Source organism: Bombina bombina, chromosome 1 (assembly GCF_027579735.1).
Source record: "Bombina bombina isolate aBomBom1 chromosome 1, aBomBom1.pri, whole genome shotgun sequence".
NCBI classification, from domain to species: Eukaryota; Metazoa; Chordata; class Amphibia; order Anura; family Bombinatoridae; genus Bombina; species Bombina bombina.
In genome coordinates this window covers 342,173,124-342,197,094 of record NC_069499.1, presented here as the reverse complement: position 1 = coordinate 342,197,094, position 23,971 = coordinate 342,173,124, and the positions used below count along the sequence as shown (strand labels likewise).

At 41.5% G+C, this 23,971-nt stretch overlaps 1 protein-coding gene across 3 annotated transcripts in view; it reads left to right on the top strand.

The window, feature by feature from the left end:
- The window catches only part of LOC128645279 (sterol 26-hydroxylase, mitochondrial), a 199,369-nt gene that overhangs the window by 21,064 nt on the left and 154,334 nt on the right, over nucleotides 1–23,971 (top strand). The window contains exon 1 of one of the 3 annotated variants that reach the window (XM_053698137.1): nucleotides 12,899–13,148. The exons of the other annotated variants lie outside the window; for them this stretch is intronic. Coding sequence (XP_053554112.1) covers nucleotides 12,918–13,148 — 231 coding nt within the window. The 5' untranslated portion in view covers nucleotides 12,899–12,917. Of the gene's footprint in view, nucleotides 1–12,898; nucleotides 13,149–23,971 lie in introns of those variants that run through there. 3 annotated transcript variants of the gene reach the window in all.

The following is a 23,971-nucleotide window of genomic DNA, read 5'->3' as shown; positions in this document are numbered from 1 at the left end:
CTGTAAAATAAATATAAATCCTAAAATAGCTACAATATAATTATTATTTATATTGTAGCTATATTAGGGTTTATTTTACAGGTAAGTATTTAGCTTTAAATAGGAATAATTTATTTAATAAGATTTATTTTATTTTGTTAGATTTCAATTATATTTAACTTAGGGGGGTGTTAGGGTTAGGGTTAGACTTAGCTTTAGGGGTTAATACATTTATTAGAGTAGTGGCAAGGTCCGGTCGGCAGATTAGGGGTTAATACTTGAAGTTAGGTGTCGGCGATGTTAGGGAGGGCAGATTAGGGGTTAATACTATTTATTATAGGGTTTTTGAGGCGGGAGTGAGGCGGATTAGTGGTTAATAACTTTATTAGAGTAGCAGTGAGGTCCGGTCGGCAGATTAGGGGTTAATAATTGTAGGTAGGTAGCGGCGACGTTGGGGGGGGCAGATTAGGGGTTAATAAATATAATATAGGGGTCGGCGATTTTAGGGGCAACAGATTAGGGGTACATAGGGATAATGTAGGTTGCGGCAGTGTGCGGTCGGCAGATTAGGGGTTAAAAAAAAATTATAGAGTGGCGGCGATGTGGGGGGCCTCGGTTTAGGGGTACATAGGTAGTTTATGGGTGTTAGTGTACTTTAGAGCACAGTAGTTAAGAGCTTTATGAACCGGCGTTAGCCCAGAAAGCTCTTAACTCCTGGCTTTTCTCTGCGGCTGGAGTCTTGTCGTTAGATTTCTAATGCTCACTTCAGCCAAGACTCTAAATACCGGCATTAGAAAGATCCCATTGAAAAGATAGGATACGCAAATGGCGTAGGGGGATCTGTGGTATGGAAAAGTCGCGGCTGGAAAGTGAGCGTTAGACCCTTTCCTGACTGACTCTAAATACCATCGGGCGGCCAAAACCAGCGTTAGAACCCCCTAACGCTGGTTTTGACGGCTAACGCAGAACTCTAAATCTAGGCGATAGTTTGTAAATACGGTAATTTTAATAGGAGGATCTCTAATTTTAAAATATTGGAAGTCTAAGAAGAGTCCCAGCTTGGTAGAATGTACAATTAATTGTGGAACAGTATGGCACTTCTTTAAAGTGAATGTCAATTTTCGTGCCCGGTTTTTAAAAAAACAATTAAAATCAGGGGCACTTTAATTCAATAAAATTGACATTGCACCAGATTTTAAAAATACTTACCTTTTTCTTCTGAAACGCTGGATCACCGTTCTGAAACGATGCCCCCGCCTGCTTCTTCCTGGTTAACCTACCCAGCAATGACGAAAATGGCTTCCTCCAATCACGGTGTTGCCTCAGGCAATGATTCCACTGGGGGGGAAGCCGTGATTGGAGGATGCTGGAGTCGTCATTGCTGAAGTAGGAAGAGGCTTGCGATGGGCTGGTGAAGCGCTGGAGCGGCTTCAAGAAGAAAAGGTAAGTATTTTAAGAAAATGGGTGAAATGTAAACGTTCATGAATGAAAGTGCCCGTGTTTTTAATAGTATTCTTGAAAATTTACCTTCACTTTAAACTCAGAAAGTCAAATAAAGCGCTTTCTTGGTAAATGGAGGAAATGTATACAGTCATTTCCTAAAGAAGAACAAATCTGCTTAATTATTCCATTTAGGGGCGCGATCCGATATACGGCGCAGGTTTCGGCTCAAGCATGGAAACCTGCGCCACACGTAGTTTCAGCTTGCACAGGGAGCTATTTCATATACGGCGCCGGCAGTTGCTAAAGTGCTAATCTGAGCCCCCTACACCGCCGCCACCTATATTATATATATTAACCTCTAATCTGATCCCCCTACACCGCCGCCAGCTACATTAAATGTCTAACCCACTAATCTGATCCCCCTACACCGCCGCCACCTATATTAAAATTATTACCTCCTAATGTGAGCCCCTACCCCGCCGCCACCTACATTAAAGTGATAACCCCCTAATGTGAGCCCCTACCCCGCCGCAACCTATATTAAAATTATTACCCCCTAATGTGAGCCCCTACCCCGCCGCCACCTACATTAAAGGGATAACCCCCTAATGTGAGCCCCTACCCTGCCACCACCTACATTAAAGTGATAACCCCCTAACGTGAGCCGCCTACACCGCCGCCACCTATATTAAAATTATTAACCCCTAATCTAATCCCCCTACACCGCCGCCACCTATATTAGATATATTAACCACTAAACCTAAGTCTAACCCTAACACCCCCTAACGTAATTATTATTAAAATAAATCTAAATTATATTAATAATATTAACTAATTTATTCCTATTTAAATCTAAATACTTACCAATAAAATAAACCCTAAGATAGCTACAATATAATTAATAATTACATTGTAGCTATTAGGGTTTATATTTATTTTACAGGTAACTTGGTATTTATTTTAACTAGGTACAATAGCTATTAAATAGTTATTAACTATTTAATAGCTACCTAGTTAAAATAATTACCAAATTACCTGTAAAATAAATCCTAACCTAAGTTACAAATATACCTACACTATCAATAAATTAATTAAATAAACTACAATTATCTAAACTATATTACAAAAAAACCCCACTAAATTACAAAAAATAAAAAAAGATTGCAAGAATTTTAAGCTAATTACACATAATCTAAGCCCCCTAATAAAATAACAAAGCCCCCCAAAATAAAAAAATGTCTTCTTTGGGTGATGGTATAGGTTGCTTCTGTAAGTAATCAGAATTGTTAGTTCATGACATTAAGTAACACAAACAAAAGAACATAGATATATAAAACAGTACTTGTGCACATTGAAACCATGACTTTTAAAATAAATTGGTTATGATCAATTGTTTGCAAACAATTCATTTTGGCTATATTACATTTATGTAACTGATGAGCTCATCATAAAGTACCACGTGGTCTTTAAGAAAAAGGGGGAAATGTATTTCTTTATACTATAAACATTTTATTCATGAATAGCAACCTGTGACTAAAAATAAACAATTACAAAACCCTTAGACCTAGATTTAGAGTTTGGCGTTAGCCGTCAAAACCAGCGTTAGAGGCTCCTAACGCTGGTTTTGGGCTACCGTCGGTATTTAGAGTCAGTCAGAAAAGGGTCTGACGCTCACTTTGCAGCCGCGACTTTTCCATACCGCAGATCCCCCTACGCCAATTGCGTATCCTATCTTTTCAATGGGATCTTTCTAACGCCGGTATTTAGAGTCTTGGCTGAAGTGAGCGTTAGAAATTTAACGACAAAACTCCAGCCGCAGAAAAAAGTCAGTAGTTAAGAGCTTTCTGGGCTAACGCCGGTTCATAAAGCTCTTAACTACTGTGCTCTAAAATACACTAACACCCATAAACTACCTATGCACCCCTAAACCGAGGCCCCCCCACATCGCCGCCACTCTATTAAAAAATTTTAACCCCTAATCTGCCGACCGCAAACCGCCGCCACCTACGTTATCCCTATGTACCCCTAATCTGCTGCCCCTAATACCGCAGACACCTAAATAATATTTATTAACCCCTAATCTGCCGCCCCCGCTATCGCTGACCCCTGAATTTTATTATTAACCCCTAATCTGCCGCTCCGTACACCGCCGCAACCTACGTTATCCCTATGTATCCCTAATCTGCTGCCCCTAACACCGCCGACCCCTATATTATATTTATTAACCCCTAATCTGCCCCCCACAATGTCGCTGCCAGCTACCTACAATTATTAACCCCTAATCTGCCGACCGCATCTCACCGCTACTATAATAAAGTTATTAACCCCTAATCCGCCTCACTCCCGCCTCAATAACCCTATAAGAAATAGTATTAACCCCTAATCTGCCCTCCCTAACATCACCGACACCTAACTTCAATTATTAACCCCTAATCTTCCGACCGGATCTCGCCGCTACTCTAATAAATGGATTAACCCCTAAAGCTAAGTCTAACCCTAACACTAACACCCCCCTAAATTAAATATAATTTAAATCTAACGAAATAAATTAACTCTTATTAAATAAATTATTCCTATTTAAAGATAAATACTTACCTGTAAAATAAACCCTAATATAGCTACAATATAACGAATAATTATATTGTAGCTATTTTAGGATTAATATTTATTTTACAGGCAACTTTGTATTTATTTTAACCAGGTACAATAGCTATTAAATAGTTAAGAACTATTTAATAGCTAAAATAGTTAAAATAATTACAAAATTACCTGTAAAATAAATCCTAACCTAAGTTACAATTAAACCTAACACTACACTATCAATAAATTAATTAAATAAAATACCTACAAATAACTACAATTAAATAAACTAACTAAAGTACAAAAAATAAAAAAGAACTAAGTTACAAAAAATAAAAAAATATTTACAAACATTAGAAAAATATTACAACAATTTTAAACTAATTACACCTACTCTAAGCCCCCTAATAAAATAACAAAGACCCCCAAAATAAAAAAATGCCCTACCCTATTCTAAATTAAAAAAGTTCAAAGCTCTTTTACCTTACCAGCCCTGAAAAGGGCCATTTGCGGGGCATGCCCCAAATAATTCAGCTCTTTTGCCTGTAAAAAAAAACATACAATACCCCCCCCCAACATTACAACCCACCACCCACATACCCCTAATCTAACCCAAACCCCCCTTAAATAAACCTAACACTAAGCCCCTGAAGATCTTCCTACCTTATCTTCACCATGCCAGGTTCACCGATCCGTCCTCCGAAGTCTTCATCCAAGCCCAAGCGGGGGCTGGCAATCCATAATCCGGCTGAAGTCTTCCATCAAGCGGCGGCTGAAGAGGTCCAGAAGAGGCTCCAAAGTCTTCATCCTATCCGGGAAGAAGAGGAGATCCGGACCGGCAACCATCTTGATCCAAGCGGCATCTTCTATCTTCATCCGATGACGAACGACTCCATCTTGAAGACCTCCGACGCGGATCCATCCTCTTCTTCCGACGTCCAACTGAAGAATGAAGGTTCCTTTAAGGGACGTCATCTAAGATGGCGTCCCTCGAATTCCGATTGGCTGATAGGATTCTATCAGCCAATCGGAATTAAGGTAGGAAAATTCTGATTGGCTGATGGAATCAGCCAATCAGATTCAAGTTCAATCCGATTGGCTGATTGGATCAGCCAATCAGATTGAGCTCGCATTCTATTGGCTGATCGGAACAGCCAATAGAATGCGAGCTCAATCTGATTGGCTGATCCAACGTAGGAAGTGTTTCCCCATAGGAAACAATGGGGCCGCGTTAGGAGCTGAACGCTGCTTTTTTGCAGGTGTTAGGTTTTTTCAGCTCAAACTGCCCCATTGTTTCCTATGGGGGAATCGTGCACGAGCACGTTTTTGAAGCTGGCCGCGTCCGTAAGCACCGCTGGTATCGAGAGTTGCAGTTGCGGTAAATATGCTATACGCTCCTTTTTTGGAGCCTAACGCAGCCCTTCTGTGAACTCTAAATACCAGCGGTATTTAAAAGGTGCGGCCAGAAAAAAGCACGCGTAGCTAACGCACCCCTTTGGCTGCAGAACTCTAAATCTAGGCGTTCATTTCTTGAAGTAGACTGTACAAAGTTCACATCTCTTCAAGTAATAGCCCTAAAAAAAAAGAAATATAACATTAATAGCGGTTTGGTATTTGTATTGGTTAGCATAATACAGGTGGCCCTCGGTTTACGACGGTTCAATTTGCGCCGTTTCAGAATAACGCCCTTTTCTCTTGTAAGGTGTATCCAGTCCACGGGTTCATCCATTACTTGTGGGATATTCTCCTTCCCAACAGGAAGTTGCAAGAGGACACCCACAGCAGAGCTGTCTATATAGCTCCTCCCCCAACTGCCACCTCCAGTCATTCTCTTGCAACTCTCGACAAGGGAAGTATCAAGAGACAAGTGGTGACTTAGTGTAGTTTTACCTTCAATCAAGAGTTTGTTATTTTTAAACGGTACCGGCGTTGTACTGTTTTACTCTCAGGCAGAAATTAGATGAAGAGTTCTGCCTGGAGGTTGATGATCTTAGCGGTTTGTAACTAAGGTCCATTGCTGTTCTCACACATAACTGAAGAGTATGGAAGAAAGCTTCAGTTGGGGGAACGGTCTGCAGATTACCTGCTTTGAGGTATGTTCAATATTTTTATTTCTAGAGAGATGAATAAGTTCTAGAAAATGCTGACAGAGCCCTGTGTATTTGAGGTAAGCCTGATGTAGTGATTTAACAACGACTGGGATCATGCTTACAAAACAGGGTAATACTCATGTTAATATTATTTAGTGTCAAAACGTTTACATGTTTTCATAAATAGAACGTTTTTTCTCTGAGGGAGATAAATCTTTATTTGGGGCCTAGTTTTCCACATGGCTAGTCAGATACTCCTAGGAGTATTTTCTTAAGGCCCCTCTGACATCCAGTATATGGTGGGAGGGGCCTATTTTAGCGCTATTGCTGCGCAGTTTTAATTCAGACTGAGACATCCAGCTTCCCTAGAGGAGTCCTTTGGCATCTGAGGACCATTATAAGGGGTTTATTCCTTCACCAAATCGTATTTGAGGGCAGGTAGAAGCCTCAGCAGAGCTGTGGCAGGTGCACAACTGTTTTTTTACTGGTGGTTGACGTTTTTGAATCTGGTTTGGGGGCTAAGGGGTTAATCATCCATTTGCAAGTGGGTGCAATGTTGCTTTAGTCCCTTACACACACTGTAAAAATTTTGAAGACTTTACTATATTTTTACACTGTTTTGCAGTTTAAGTGCTAGTTTTTTTCTCTTAAAGGCACAGTAACGTTTTTGTTTAATTGCTATTTCACCTTTATTAAAGTGTTTTCCAAGCTTGCTTGTCTCATTACTAGTCTGTTAAACATGTCTGACATAGAGGAAACTCCTTGTTCAATATGTTTGGAAGCCATGGTGGAACCCCCTCTTAGAATGTGTACCAAATGTACTGAAATTTCTATAAACTATAAAGACCATATTATGGCGCTTAAAGATTTATCTCCAGAGGATTCTCTGACTGAAAAAAGGGAGATTATGCCATCTAGCTCTCCCCATGTGTCAGAACCTATAACTCCCGCTCAAGTGACGCCAAGTACATCTAGCGCATCTAATTCTTTTACCTTACAGGACATGGCGGCAGTTATGACTAATACCCTTACAGAGTTATTGTCCAAACTGCCAGGGTTACAAGGAAAGCGAGACAGCTCTGGGGTCAGAACTAATACAGAGCTTTCTGACGCTTTAATACCTGTGTCCGATATACCCTCACAATACTCAGAAGCTGAGGCAGGAGAGCTTCTATCTGTGGGTGACATTTCAGAATCAGGGAAGGCGTTGCTTCAGTCTGATTCTGAAATGACAGCGTTTAAATTTAAGCTCGAACACCTCCGCTTATTGCTTAGGGAGGTTTTAGCGACTCTGAATGACTGTGAACCCATTGTAGTTCCAGAGAAATTGTGTAAGATGGACAAGTACTTTGCAGTGCCTGTTTACACTGATGTTTTTCCAGTCCCTAAGAGGTTTTCAGAAATTATTACTAAGGAATGGGATAGACCAGGTGTGCCGTTCTCTCCCCCTCCTGCTTTTAAAAAGATGTTTCCCATAGATGCCGCCATACGGGACTCGTGGCAGACGGTCCCTAAGGTGGAGGGAGCAGTCTCTACCCTAGCGAAGCATACAACTATCCCCGTCGAGGACAGTTGTGCTTTCCTAGATCCTATGGATAAATAATTGGACTGTCTCCTTAAGAAAATTTTTATACATCAAGGTTTTATTCTCCAGCCTCTTGCATGCATTGCCCCAGTTACTGCTGCAGCGGCTTTCTGGTTCGAGTCTCTTGAAGAGGCTCTACAGGTGGAGACCCCATTAGATGATATTTTAGACGGGATTAAAGCTCTTAAGTTAGCTAATTCCTTTATTTCTGATGCCGTTTTTCATTTAACCAAGCTAACGGCTAAGAATTCAGGTTTTGCCATTCTGGCGTGCAGGGCGCTATGGCTTAAGTCCTGGACAGCAGACGTTACTTCAAAGTCTAAGCTTCTTAACATCCCCTTCAAGGGACAGACCCTATTCGGGCCTGGTCTGAAGGAGATCATCTCTGACATTACTGGAGGAAAGGGTCAGCCCTTCCTCAGGATAGGTCCAGCAAATTAAGGACCAAGCAGAATAATTTTCGTTCCTTTCGAAACTTCAAGGGTGGAGCAGCTTTGGTTTCCTCTAATGCAAAACAAGAGGGAAATTTCACCCAGTCCAAACCAGTCTGGAGACCTAACCAGACTTGGAACAAAGGGAAGCAGGCCAAGAAGCCTGCTGCTGCCTCTAAGACAGCATGAAGGGGTAGCCCCCGATCCGGGACCGGATCTAGTAGGGGGAAGACTTTCTCTCTTCACCCAGGCTTGGGCAAGAGACGTCCAGGATCCCTGGGCACTAGAGATTGTTTCCCAGGGTTATCTTCTGGAATTCAAAGGTTCATCTCCAAAGGGGAGATTTCATCTTTCACAATTATCTGAAAACCAGATAAAGAGAGAGGCATTCTTACGTTGCGTTTAAGACCTACTGGTTATGGGAGTGATCCACCCAGTTCCAAGAGAGGAACAGGGACAGGGTTTCTATTCAAACCTGTTTATAGTTCCCAAAAAAGAGGGAACTTTCAGACCAATCTTGGATCTCAAAATCCTGAACAAATTTCTCAGGGTCCCATCCTTCAAAATGGAGACAATCCGACCCATCCTCCCTATGATCCAGGAGGGTCAATATATGACTACCGTGGACTTAAAGGATGCTTATCTACACATTCCGATTCACAGAGAGCATCATCAGTTCCTAAGGTTGGCCTTCCTAGACAGGCATTACCAGTTTGTGGCTCTTCCCTTCGGGTTAGCCACAGTGCCAAGAGTCTTTACGAAGGTTCTAGGGTCCCTTCTGGCGGTCCTAAGGCCGTGGGGCATAGCGGTGGCTCCTTACCTAGACGACATTCTGATTCAGGCGTCGACTTTTCAAACGGCCAAGTCCCATACGGACACTGTTCTGGCCTTTCTGAGGTCTCACGGGTGGAAAGTGAACAGAGAAAAGAGTTCTCTTTCTCCCTCCACAAGAGTTTCCTTCCTAGGAACTCTGATAGATTCAGTAGAAATTAAGATTTTTCTGACGGAGGTCAGGATATCAAAGCTTCTAACTTCCTGCCGTGCTCTTCATTCCACTTCTCAGCCGTCAGTGGCTCAGTGTATGGATAAGATTGGCCTAATGGTAGCGGCAATGGACATAGTTCTGTTTGCCCGCCTACATCTCAGACCACTGCAACCTTGCACGGTCTGGAACTCCCTGAAGGCTCAGGTTTCGTGGACTCGGGAGGAAGCCCTCCTTCCAATAAACATTCTGGAACTCACAGCGATATTCAATGCTCTTCAGGCTTACCCTCAGCTAGCTGCGATCAAGTTCATCAGATTTCAGTCAGACAATATCACAACTGTAGCCTATATCAACCATCAGGGGGGAACAAGGAGTCCCCTGGCAATGATGGAAGTTTCCCAGATAATTCTATGGGCGGAGGTTCACTCCTGCCATCTATCTGCTATCCATATCCCAGGAGTAGAGAACTGGGAGGCGCATTTTCTAAGTCAGCAGACTTTTCATCCGGGGGAGTGAGAGCTCCATCCGGAGGTATTTGCCCAGCTGGTTCAATTATGGGGCAAACCAGAACTGGATCTGATGGCCTCTCGTCAGAACACCAAGCTTCCTCGTTATGGGTCCAGGTCAAGGGATCCCCAGGCAACGCTGATAGATGCTCTAGCAGTGCCCTGGTCCTTCAGCCTGGCTTATGTGTTTCCTCCGTTTCCTCTCCTCCCTCGTCTGATTGCCAAGATCAAGCAGGAGAGAGCTTCGGAGATTTTGATAGCACCTGCGTGGCCACGCAGGACTTGGTATGCAGATCTGGTGGACATGTCATCCTTTCCACCATGGACATCCAAATTTAGTTTCTCTGCGTCTGACTGCTTGGAGATTGAAAGTTTGATTTGATCAAAACGTGGTTTCTCCGAGTCGGTCATTGATACCTTGATTCAGGCTCGAAAGCCTGTCATCAGGAAAATCTATCATAAGATATGGTGTAAATATCTTCATTGGTGTGAATCCAAGGGTTACTCGTGGAGTAAGGTCAGGATTCCCAGGATACTATATTTTCTCCAAGAAGCATTGGAAAAGGGATTATCGGCTAGTTCCTTAAAGGGACAGATTTCTGCTCTTTCTATTCTTCTGCACAAGCGCCTGGCTGATGTTCCAGACGTTCAGGCGTTTTGTCAGGCTTTGGTTAGAATCAGGCCTGTGTTTAAACCTGTTGCTCTGCCATGGAGTTTAAATTTAGTTCTTAAGGTTCTTCATGGGGTTCCGTTTGAACCCTTGCATTCCATAGATATCAAGCTTTTATCTTGGAAAGTTCTGTTTTTAGTAGCTATCTCTTCGGCTCGAAGAGTTTCAGAGTTATCTGCCTTGCAGTGTCTTCCATGCAGATAAGGTAGTTTTGCGTACCAAACCTGGGTTTCTTCCTAAGGAAGTATCTAATAGGAATATCAATCAGGAAATTGTTGTTCCGTCACTGTGTCCTAATCCTTCTTCAAAGAAGGAAAGTCTGTTACACAATCTTGACGTGGTTCGTGCTTTAAAGTTTTATTTGCAAGCTACTAATGATCTTCGTCAAACATCTGCATTGTTTGTTGTCTACTCTGGAAAGAGGAGAGGCCAAAAGGCTTCGGCAACTTCTCTTTCTTTTTGGCTGAGAAGCATAATTCGTTTAGCTTATGAGACTGCTGGTCAGCAGCCTCCTGAAAGAATTACAGCTCATTCTACTAGAGCGGTAGCTTCCACATGGGCTTTTAAACATGAGGCCTCTGTTGAACAGATTTGTAAGGCGGCGACTTGGTCTTCGCTTCATACTTTTTCTAAATTCTACAAATTTGATATTTTTGCTTCCTCGGAGGCTGTTTTTGGGAGAAAGGTCTTACAGGCAGTGGTGCCTTCTGTTTAAGTACCTGCCTTGTCCCTCCCTTCATCCGTGTCCTAAAGCTTTGGTATTGGTATCCCACAAGTAATGGATGAACCCGTGGACTGGATACACCTTACAAGAGAAAACAAAATTTATGCTTACCTGATAAATTTCTTTCTCTTGTGGTGTATCCAGTCCACGGCCCGCCCTGTCACTTTAAGGCAGGTGTTTTTATTTTTTAAACTACAGTCACCACTGCACCCTATATTTTCTCCTTTTTCTTACTTGTCTTTGGTCGAATGACTGGAGGTGGGGGTTAGGGGAGGAGCTATATAGACAGCTCTGCTGTGGGTGTCCTCTTGCAACTTCCTGTTGGGAAGGAGAATATCCCACAAGTAATGGATGAACCCGTGGACTGGATACACCACAAGAGAAAGAAATTTATCAGGTAAGCATAAATTTTGGTTTTTTTGCTATTGAAAAGCATTGATTGCTATTAAAAGCATTAGCACATGCATACATTAAAATAGCCAGTAGGTGGAGCTGTCTGCTTGTGTTGCAGCAAACACATGCAAAGAAAAGCAAGCCAGACATGATCAATGGATCAGCTTTCAAAGGAACAAGATCTAGCAGCCACTTCCCTTAGCTGCAGACTCAATGCAGAGAACTGTTTGCAGAAAAAGGCAAGTAAAAAACGTTTTTGTTCATTAAACTTAGTTTTATTTTGATGCAGTCTGTTGTGTGATTAAACACAGGCAGGCTAATCAGTGGATAACCAGACCTGAGCAATGGATCTGTTTTTAAAGGAACAAGATCTAGCAGCCACTTCCCTTAGCTGCAGAAAAATGCAAGTAAAAAAACGTTTTTCTACATTAAACTTAGTTTGATGATGATACAGTCTGTTGTGTGATTTTGTTTTTGTTCATTAAACTTAGATTGATGATGATACAGTCTGTGTTTGTGTGATAATTTCATTAGGTGCGGTTTAGCAAATGTTTTTGTTTATTAAACTTAGTTTGATGATGATACAATCTACAGCAGGGGTGTCCAAACTTTGCTCTCCAGAGGTTTTGGAACTACATTTCCCATGATGCCCAGCTAGCATTTTATCTAGCTGAGCATCATGGGAAATGTAGTTCCAAAACCTCTTGAGAGCAAAGTTTGGACACCCCTGATCTACAGTATATTTTTAGGTTTATAATGCTGTTTACCATTTAAAGTCTTCATTTCAAAGCTTTAAAAATAATGTATTAGGTGTTATTTATGACAATTTTGAGAGGGGCCTGGAACCTAACTCCCTCACTTCCCATTGACTTACATTATAAACTGGGTTTCAATTTACAACGGTTTAAATTTACAACCATTCCTTCTGGAACCTAACCCCGGCGTAAACTGAGGGCTACCTATATTCATTTTATGGCCTGTCATGATCTTGGGGTTAATAATGTGATTGCAGATGCTTTGTCCCATTTTCATGGGGACCAGTTCCAGTTATTAGTGCCCAGGTGACTAAAGAAGGTCTTCCTTGTCTTCCCTCTTTTTTTATTTTCTTGAATGCAATGCACTACTGGGAGTTAGCTGAACATTTCAGGGGAGGCAATGACAAGAGACATAAACGTACTTATTTTTGTAATGTTAATTAGCCGTTTAATATTTTAATAAGACAGAACTACATTGGGAAATGTAAACTTGCTGCAGATGCCCTAACCTGGTTGAACAAATAGGAAAATATTTGTACATCTGATTATATTTACTTGATAATGTTATTTTACTGATCCATAGTTTTAACCTGGAGAACAGATTTCAAATTGTGAGTCAAACAATATGACAGCTCTCAGTACACTGCATAGGTCACTGGATAGCAAACACTAAATGTGATATGTTTGGCAACATTCCTTGCAATTATCTAAGTGGGAGGGTTTTTGGCTGCTTGCTCTAGTATAAGACTGTTCTACACTACAAACAACAGGTAATTATGGCCATGCTATCTCAGAGGCTAGGAAAAGGGCTGCCAAGTCTGCTGCAGCAAGCATGCAGAGTGAGTGCTGGATATGAGAGAGCCAAGGCAACCCTGGGACTTACACAGCCATCTCTGGAAGGAGAAAAGGCTCTTAAGACTATTGATGACTTGCCAGGACCTAGTCAGATAAGCAGCCTGTACTGGATTTTTGTGAAAGGATATCTGTTTAAATTACATGAGCTGGAGGTAAGAGGTCAGGATGCAACATGTAAAAACATCTTCTTCTGTGTCCGTAGTAATACGTAGTAAGAACTGTTGAGCTAGTAATGCAAATACCTATAGTACATGTATTTATATGGTGACAAATTAATATACTCACCATTATAAAAATAGTTGAAAAATACTATCAAAGTCTTTCAAGGGATAGGAAACTCTAAAAATTGATTGCGTGATTTGTATGAAACATACCATTTTAATCAATTTACTACTATTATGAAATTTGCTTCATTCTCTTGTTACCCTTTGGCACCAAAAAGCAGTTAGCTTCCACTAGTGTAGGATATGTGTGTATTCTTTTTCAACAAGGGATACTAAGAGAACAAAGCACATTTGAAAATAGAAGTGAATTTAAAAATGTCTTACAATTACAAGTTCTATCTGAATCATGCAAGTTTTTATTTTGACTTTGCTATCCCTTTAAAACTGTATCTGGAGATGAAGTAAAATCCTTTAGAAATGTTTACAAGTATTTTGTTGTTTTTCTACAAAATTTACCATTAAAAATATATGAAACTCAAAAATTAAGAGAATATTTCAAATGAATCACTGCTATTTATTGAAAAGTGGATATTCCTGTATTACAGGCAACCATTTTCTATTGGAGTTTTCCCTATCAACCAGTGATTCCTGGCAGTCGGCTGTACAAAATCATTCACTTCCTGTTAGTTTCCTTTTAAAATTAAACTGCTTGTAGTAACCTTTTTTAACATGTTTAACTGCTACCCTTTCATATATAAGATGCAATTTTGACTATGTTCCTTTAAAAACATATGGGTAGACTTTATTTTGTAGAGGTTATTTTTTTTCCATAGATGTTTTAATCTACATTAAAACAAATAACAATTGTGATATGCACATAATAGTGAACTTCATAAACTGTAACATTTTTGTTTGATAATGGATGCATTTATGAAAAACGTTTTCTTCATGATGGACTGTAATAGTGCCAAACGGTTCCTATTCTGTCACTGATGATTACTAATCACCTTTCTGTTATTTAAAGGGCCACTGTAAGTAAATATTTTCTATGCCTGTTACTAACTAACTACCCCAAATACGCTTTTTATCAATAGCATTTCATTAACAGATCTCTACCGTATATCAAAAATCTTGTCTGCAAATTTAATTGTTTTCCAAACCCACTCCGTGGGTATCCTTTGCTCTGTACCAATCCGTTTACAATACCTAGGTTTCAAAATGGCGCTTTAAACACAAAGTTATTGGTTTAAGTATTTTGAACATGCAGTGCTGAAAATAGTGGGCAGGATAACGTGACATCATCGGCGAATAAAAGATATAACTTTTAGAACGTTATGAAACTTCGTTTTGGAGAAAATATAGGTCAGTAGGTTTTAATTAATGTTTATTAACTTTAATATGTTAGTAGTTTAGCTTAAATTAAATTATAACAGAAAGTAATCCTTTAAGCTACTTACATATTATGGTACAAAATATTTTGCAAAGTTTATTAGATCTGTTTTTAAAGTGACATTAAAATCCCATTCTTTTCATTTGGCCATTGAAATGTGCTGCATAAACATAATAACCTGTCTCAGTCTCTATTAAGGGCTAGATTACGAGTAGAGCGCAAATAAAAGCTCCCGCTTGAGCGTTTGCGCTAGAATTAAGATTTTTGCGCTTGTCAAAAATCCGAAGTTAGAATATTGCGTTTGCATTCATGTACTCCCGCATAGAAGTCAAAAGAGAAATAAAAGTGGGGGGAAAACACCTCACTCTCACACAAACCCAATTGCATATTCTCATGTGCGCTAACCCGACATGGAAAACATTCCAATGTTCTGTACATATCATAATATATTCTATTTATTCATAAATACATATTTCTACATATATCTGATAGTATTTTGGATATATATATATATATATATATATATATATATATAAATTATATAAAGGTATAGATATATACAGCTATATATATAAGGAATATCTATTTAGAAATACTTAGAACATATTTTGCTATGTACAGAACAATGGAATGTTAAATATTTACAGTAAGTACATAGTTAAAACCTTTATTAAATATGAATATTGAATAAATATTCTACTACATGTTTTAATCTACTTAATGGCAAAAGGCTCCAATGCACTTATATATATGTCTATATATGTGTACATATGTACTTATTTGTTTATTTGTGTATATCACCACAAAGCTAATAATCCCCTCCCTTGTTATTTCCCGACTTGACTACTGCAACAACCTACTTACTGGCCTTTCTCTCTCTCTCCCTCCCTCCTCTCCCCTCTTCAATCCATCCTAAATGCCTCTGCAAGGCTAATCCACCTTTCCCGTTGCTCTGTGTGTGCTGCACCTCTCTGCGAGTCCCTTCATTGTCTCCCCATTCACAGCAGAATTAAATTCAAAATCCTCACCCTTACATACAAAGCTCTCACCAACGCTGCTCCCCACTACCTATTCTCTCTAGTCAACAAGTATTCTCCAGCCCACCCACTAAGATCCAACAATGACCTGCTCCTTGCATCTGCGACTATCAGCTCTTCCCATGCTAGACTGCAGGACTTCTGTTGTGCAGCACCTACCCTCTGGAACACTCTCCCTCGTCCTGTCAGGCTTTCCTCAAATCTTTCTTCATTTAAATGCTCCCTGAAGACTTTTCTGTTCAGAGAAGCCTACCACCCAACTCAATAATAAATTAATTCAACTCACCTAATAATTCCCTCATCTAACTCTGTATTAACATCTTTCTCAATCTTGCAGTCCTCACCTCCTTTTTCTCAACCTCATACCCTTCTAGATTGTAAGTTCCCACAGGAATAGGGCCCACAATTCCTCCTGTATGTGTAACATTTTGTCTTGTCTCTTACAAGTTTTATATCATTGTCTTATCTAAATGAATAGTACTGGACAGCGCTGCGGAATGTGTTGGCACTTTATAAATAAAGTATAATAATAATAATAATTATATATGTTTCTAAATACATATGTACACATTTAAATACATATGTACACATATAAATACATATGTACACATATATATATATATATATAAATATATATATATATATATATATATATATATATATATATATATATATATATATATATATATATATATATATAAATAAGCCAGGAGACAGGTGCACTCTCACAAACAGTTCATCACATGCCAGGGTGCTAGAATGTGAGTAAGATATAGAAAGTAGGAGACAGCACTCTCTGGTCTTAATAATAGGCAGATTTATTAAGTGACATTTCGGGGAATACTCCCCTTCCTCAGATCCCCATTTTCGTTATCTCTTACACTCTTCTAAGCATACTCCCTTTCAACAAGGGATACTAAAAGAACAAAGCACATTTGAAAATAGAAGTGAATTTAAAAATGTCTTAAATGACCTGCTCTATCTGAATCATGCAATTTTAATTTTGACTTTCCTATCCCTTTAAAACTGTATCTGGAGCTAAAGTAACATCCTTTAGAAACATTTACAAGTTTTTTGTTGTTGGTTTTTCTACAAAATGTACCATTAAAAATATATGAAACTCAAAATTGTTCTATTGGCCATCTAAAAGAGAATATTTTAAAATGAATCACTGCTATTTTTGAAAAGTAGATATTCCTGTATTAAACGCAACCATTTTCTATGGGTGTTTTCCCTATCAACCAGTGATTCCTGGCACTCGGCTGTACAAAATCATTCACTTCCTCTTAGTTTCTTTTTAAAATTAAACTGCTTTTAGTAACCTTTTTCACATTTGCCTGCGCCGGTATTACTGAGTGGAGCACAAATATTGCATTCGCCAAAAGGGCAATTTTGCTCTCCACTCGTAATCTAGCCCAAAATAATAAAAAATCTATGTAACAAGATACTTGCACTTATCCTGTGAGCGGACCGATATATAGCAACAGTGCAGCTGGCAGACCAATTTCAGAACCAAGCCCCATCCTCAGGTGTCAGATTCCCTGTGGCTTTATACCAACCCACTCACATGATAAGTGCAAGTATCTTGTTACATATATTTTTACATTGTTTTGTGTGATGATTAAATAGGAGATTTCTACACTGTAAGTTGATATATTTTGTTTAATCCTATTGTAAAACATAATACTTTGTTTTCTGTGAAATTTATGCATTCCAATTTATATAATTCCGAACTGTAGAAGACTTGTTTAAAGGGGCAGTAAAGTCAAGATTAAACTTTCATGATTCAGATAGAACATGTAATTTTAAATACAGTTGTAATCAAATCCCCATTGCAAATCAGGTTTATTGTCAAAATTTACAGACTTTCAGTTGTTTGTAATGAACAAATCAAACAAAAGCAATTGAAATAGCTCAACAAAATGTATGCTTCAAGTGATTTCCCCAAATTCAACTAAAAATGCAACTTTTAATGAATTCTGCAGTCTCAAAATTATTTAACCCCTTCATGGCAAGCATCTTTAGTACTTAGAAGAGCACCATTTTGCTGTTATGACCTGCTGCAAATGAGATGCAGAGCCAGACACCAGCTTCTGGCGGCGTTCCTGAGGAATCTTCATGAGCAATAGCCTCCAGTTCAGTAATATTCTTGAGTTTGCGTGTTGCAACCAGTGTTCCCTCTAAGGCCAGTTTTGCTTGCAGCCCAGCAGTGAAACGGTTAATAAGAGAACCATACCTTCCAGTCTGCATTGTGCAATGTTTGCTAATTGCTGGGTGTGGTTACTTGATTAACTGTTTCACTGCTGGGCCGCACACAAAAACTGGTCTTAGAGGGAACAGTGGTTGCAACAGCCTTCTTAGAATGCCACAAGACTTTTCTATAGGGTTCAAGTCAGGTGACTGTAATGGCCACTGTAGAATCTTCTAGGACTTCTTCTACAACCAAGCCTTGGTGAAATTTGAGGTATGCTTGGGATAATTGTCCTGTTGTAAAGTCCAATGATGCCCATGCTTCAGCTTCCCCACAGACGGCATGACAATTTCTCCTAGGATTTCCTGATACTTCAATGAATCCATCTTGTCTTCCACACGCTGCAGGTTTCCAGTGCTAGAAGATGCAAAGCAGCCCCAGAGCATCACCGAGCCACCACCAGACTTAACTGTAAGCAGAGTGTTCTTTTCAGTTATGCTTCATTCTTCTTCCTCCAGACATACCGCCAATCCATTGGGCTGAAAGGTTTTGTTTCATCGGTCCACAGAACAGAATCCCAAAACGTATGTGACTTATTTATATAAGTGGTGTATATCTTGGAGTTCTGGCATGGAAACCTTCTGTGTTTAGTACATGAATGTCCTATATTTTCCTCTACCCCTTTAACTTATACTTTCCTTTTGTCCCTTTAACATGGATTCACCTTACCATTTTGCACACCACCTCCTTTTTCAATAAATAGCAGCTCCACATATCTAGGTTGCTTGATTATTGATTCAATTTTTACTCAGGCTACAGATCTCCCTGTGTCTCTCTGCCATTGTATCAACTCATCTCTAGCTTCGGATGCAATACGCATGTTGGAAGTATCATTGTACAAATACTACCTGTTTACTACAGTGCTTGTTCAACTTTCAAGATAACATTGTTATTCACTTTTGGATTGTGTTTCACTCTCATGCTTGTGATCACAGCTTGTCAGTTGTTCGTCTGTGTACCTACTGCAACTTCTGATAACTACTAGTCAAAAGGCATTACTTGTTCAAGTCTGTTATTGTCATTACTACAGCAACTCATCATAACCATTTACTCTGTGAATACTAAAGACATTACTTGTTTATGTGCATTTACATCCTAATTGCTGAGCAGCTGCATCTGTCTTCTGTCTTGTGCATTACAGTGTAAGTTGTATTTGCTTTATTCAACCATTGATGTATATTAAATCAGCAGACATTTACTTTGTAGGTTTTTACTTCTATAAAATTCTATCTCAAAATCTCTGCTTACAAAACCCATATTCATAAACATATTATTTAAAGTTATATGAAAACATACTCAGCCGTTGTGTTCCACAATCTAAATTTAAAACTAGAGAGTGACAGAATAATCAAGCCATTAATATGGAGCCAGCTGAGATGGCTACCCATATAATTAATTTGCCTCAAAGAATAGATTACCTCTCACAAGTAGTGATGTCACGAACATAAAATTTTCCGTTCGAGAACGGCGAACGCGAATTTCCACAAATGTTCGCGAACGGGCGAACCACCATAGACTTCAATAGGCAGGCAAATTTTAAAACCCACAGGGACTCTTTCTGGCCACAATAGTGATGGAAAAGTTGTTTCAAGGGGACTAACACCTGGACTGTGGCATGCCGGAGGGGGATCCATGGCAAAACTCCAATGGAAAATTACATAGTTGATGCAGAGTCTGGTTTTAATCCATAAAGGGCATAAATCACCTAACATTCCTAAATTGTTTGGAATAACGTGCTTTAAAACATCAGGTATGATGTTGTATCGATCAGGTAGTGTAAGGGTTACGCCGGCTTCACAGTGACAGACCAAACTCCCATTTAATGCACCGCAAACAGTCCATTTGCACAACCGCAAACTCCCCATTTGCACAAGGTTGGATACCAAGCTAGCCATGTCCCATTTCTTGTCCTCACTGATGTCATTGAAGGTCTCTTCCTCCACCCAGCCACGTACAACACCAAGGGTCCCCGAAAGGTGACAACAAGCCCCCTGGGACGCCTGCTGTGTTTGGTCTTCCACCTCCTCAAAGCCACCTTCCTCCTCTGACTCCTCTTCTTCAGACTCCTCTCTCTGCGTTGCCTCTCTCTGCGTTTTTATAAGTTGTGTTAAGTAGTACTATTCCTATCAGTTTAATGCCTGTTATGTGCCTTTTTTTTTCGTTTGATTTTTGAAGCCACAGTGCAGCACCAGAGGCCAGAAAAATTAGGCATGTACACATGCCTGAAAAATGAGGTATTGTTGCAGCCGCTGCTGTAGCAGTGGCCAGAAAAATTGATGTTTGTTTCCCAGGCAGAAAGTGCCCTAAAATATTGCGGCTTGAACCCTAGTTGGTGGCGGATAAGTCACGCAATCCGGCATTCAGAGATAAAATACAGCAGCGTGTGGACCATTTTTAGCCCAAGGCAGCTCATCTCATCAGGCCTTTTTTAGTCAAATGTATCGCCCACTGTCAGTCGCTTCGGGATCCATCCCTCATTCATCTTAATAAAGGTGAGGTAATCTAGACTTTTTTGACCTAGGCGACTTCTCTTCTCAGTGACAATACCTCCTGCTGCACTGAAGGTCCTTTCTGACAGGACACTTGAAGCGGGGCAGGCCAGAAGTTCTATCGCAAATTGGGATAGCTCAGGCCACAGGTCAAGCCTGCACACCCAGTAGTCAAGGGGTTCATCGCTCCTCAGAGTGTCGAGATCTGCAGTTAAGGCAAGGTAGTCTGCTACCTGTCGGTCAAGTCATTCTCTGAGGGTGGACCCCGAAGGGCTGTGGCGATGCGTAGGACTTAAAAAGCTCTGCATGTCCTCCATCAACAACAACACGTCTGTAAAGCGTCCTGTCCTTGCCGGCGTGGTCGTGGGAGGAGGAGGATTACTTTCAACTCTTCCCCTGTTAGATTCCCGTTGTGCTGTGACATCACCCTTATACGCTGTGTAAAGCATACTTTTTCATTTATTTTGGAACTGCTGCATCCTTTCCGACTTGCGGTAATTCGGTAACATTTCAGGCACTTTCTGCTTATACCGGGGGGTCTAGTAGCGTGGACACCCAGTACAGGTTGTTCTCCTTCAGCCTTTTTATACGAGGGTCCCTCAAGAGGCACGACGGCATGAAAGACCCCATTTGCACAAGGTTGGATGCCGAGCTACTCATGTCCCATTCCTTGTCCTCAGTGATCTCACTGAAGGTATGTTCTTCCCCCCCAGACACATACAACACCACGGGTACCAGATAGGTGACAACGAGCACCCTGGGATGCCTGTTGTGGTTGGTCTTCCTCCTCCTCAAAGCCACATTCCTCCTCTCACTCCTCTTCCTCACAATCCTCTTCCAGCGTTGCCGCAGGTCCAGCAAGCGATGCTGATAAGGCTGTTTCTGGTGGTGATGGTGACAACAACTCTTCCTCTTCATGCTCATCTACAGCCTGATCCAGCACTCTTCGCAGGGCACGCTCCAGGAAGAAAACAAATGGTATGATGTCGCTGATGGTGCCTTCGGTGTGACTGACTAGGTTTGTCACCTCCTCAAAAGGACACATGAGCCTACAGGCATTGCGCATGAGCATCCAGTAACGTGGCAAAAAAATTCCCAGCTCCGCAGAGGCTGTCCCAGCACCCCGGTCATACAAATAGTTGTTAACGTCTTTTTCTTGTTGGAGCAGGCGGTCGAACATTAGGAGTGTTGAATTCCAACGTGTCGGGCTGTCGCAAATCAAGCGCCTCACTGGCATGTTGTTTCGCCACTGGATATCTGAAAAGTGCGCCATGGCCATGTAGGAACGCCTGAAATGGCCACACACCTTCCTGGCCTGCTTCAGGATGTCCTGTAAGCCTGGGTACTTATGCACAAAGCGTTGTACGATCAGATTACACACATGTGCCATGCACGGCACATGTGTCAACTTGCCCAAATTCAATGCCGCCAACAAATTTCTTCCGTTGTCACAAACCACTTTGCCAATCTCCATCGCCATTTGGTGCGGAGTCAGCCACTGATCCACCTGTGTGTTCAGGGCGGACAGGAGTGCTGGTCCTGTGTGACTCTCTGCTTTCAGGCAAGTCGACCCCAAGATGGCATGACACTGCCGTATCCGGGATGTGGAATAGTACCTGGGGATCTGGGGGGGTGCCGTTGATGTAGAGAAAGACGCAGCAGCAGAAGAGGACTCAGCTGAGGAGGTTATGGAAGAGGATGGAGTAGGAGGAGTAGAGGAGGTGGCAGCAGGCCTGCCTGCAAGTCGTGGCTGTGTCACCAACTCCTCTGCAGAGCCACGCATTCCATGCTTGGCAGCCGTCAGCAGATTTACCCAATGTGCAGTGTAGGTGATATACCTGCCCTGACCATGCTTTGCAGACCAGATATCAGTGGTCAGATGGACCCTTGCCCCAACACTGTGTGCCAGACATGCCATTACTTCCTTTTGCACAATCGAGTACAGGTTGGGGATTGCCTTTTGTGCAAAGATATTTCGGCCGGGTACCTTCCACTGTGGTGTCCCAATAGCTACAAATTTTTGGAACGCCTCAGACTCCACCAGCTTGTATGGTAAAAGCTGGCGGGCTAAGAGTTCAGACAAGCCAGCTGTCAGATGCCGGGCAAGGGGGTAACTTTGTGACATTGGCTTCTTACGCTGAAACATGTCCTTGACAGACACCTGACTGTGGGCAGATGAGCAGGAACTGCTCAAGGCGAGAGAGGGAGTGGCGGACGGTTGAGAGGGGGCAAGGAGGACAGCAGTGGTTGACGTGGCTAAAGATGCTGGACCAGGAGGAGGATGGCGGCTTTGAGTTTGTGTGCTGCTTTTACTCATGTGTTGATCCCATAGGCGTTTGTGATGTGCCTTCGCAAAGCAGTTGTACCTAGGTGGGTGTTGGACTTCCCACGACTCAGTTTCTTTTGGCACAGGTTGCAAATGGCATCGCTGTTGTCAGAGGCAGACACACAAAAAAAATGCCACACTGCTGAGCTCTGCAATGACGGCATTCTGGTGGTGGCAACAGCATGCGTTGATTGGCGTGCTGTCTGGCTGACCCCGGGTGCCGATGCATGCTGTCTGACTGTGCCACTAGCTCCTTGCGACGACCTCCCCCTGCTTCCAACTAGTCTCCTCTCTGTCTCCCCATCTGAACTTTCCCCCTGTTCTTCTTCTCTTCTAGAGGGCACCCACGTGACATCCACGGACGCATCGTCATCATCAACCGCTTCACTTGTATCTGACAACTCAGCAAAGGAAGCAACAGCGGGTACAACATCATCATCATCATCTCATCACACCGTACGTCCATGTGTGTAATGCTGACTGACTGAGACATATCCCTGTTATCTACATCCTCTGGCAATAATGGTTGCGCATCACTCATTTCTTCCAACTGATGTGTAAATAACTCCTCTGACAGATCAAGTGAAGTGGCTGTGGTGTTAGTGTTGGTGGTGGCGGCAGGCGGGCGAGTGGTAACTTGAGAGGTGCCCGAAGCTAAGCTGGAGGAGGATGGTGCGTCAAGGTTCCGAGCGGAAGCTGTAGAAGATTGGGGGTCCTGTGTTAGCCAGTCAACTATGTCCTCAGAACTTTTCGAGTTCAGGGTATGTGGCCTCTGAACACTGGGCATTATTCTAGGGCCAAAGAGAATCACAGCACCATGACCACGACGGCCCCTGCGGGGTGGCCTGCCTCTGCCTGTCATTTTTTTTTCGATTAGTGGTACTATGCGTGCAAGCTACTGTGACGCCAGATATGAGTGGCACTGGCAGAAGTTGGCAGAGTAGATGCTGTAAGCCTGACACACACGCTTGCAGACAACTAACTGCTATTCAATCTATTACAGTCAAATTTTTTTTTTTTTTTTTAAATGTACACTACTGTTACACCAGATATGAGTTGCACTGGTGTGACACTGTGCCCTGGCAGGCCCTGAAACGCACACGTGTGAAGGAAACTGACTGCTATTATTTCACAGTCAAATTTCTAGTTTTTTTTAATGTACACTACTGTTACACCAGATATGAGTTGCACTGGTGTGACATTGTGCCCTGGCAGGCCCTGAAACGCACACGTGTGAAGGAAACTGACTGCTATTATTTCACAGTCAAATTTCTAGTTTTTTTTTAATGTACACTACTGTTACACCAGATATGAGTTG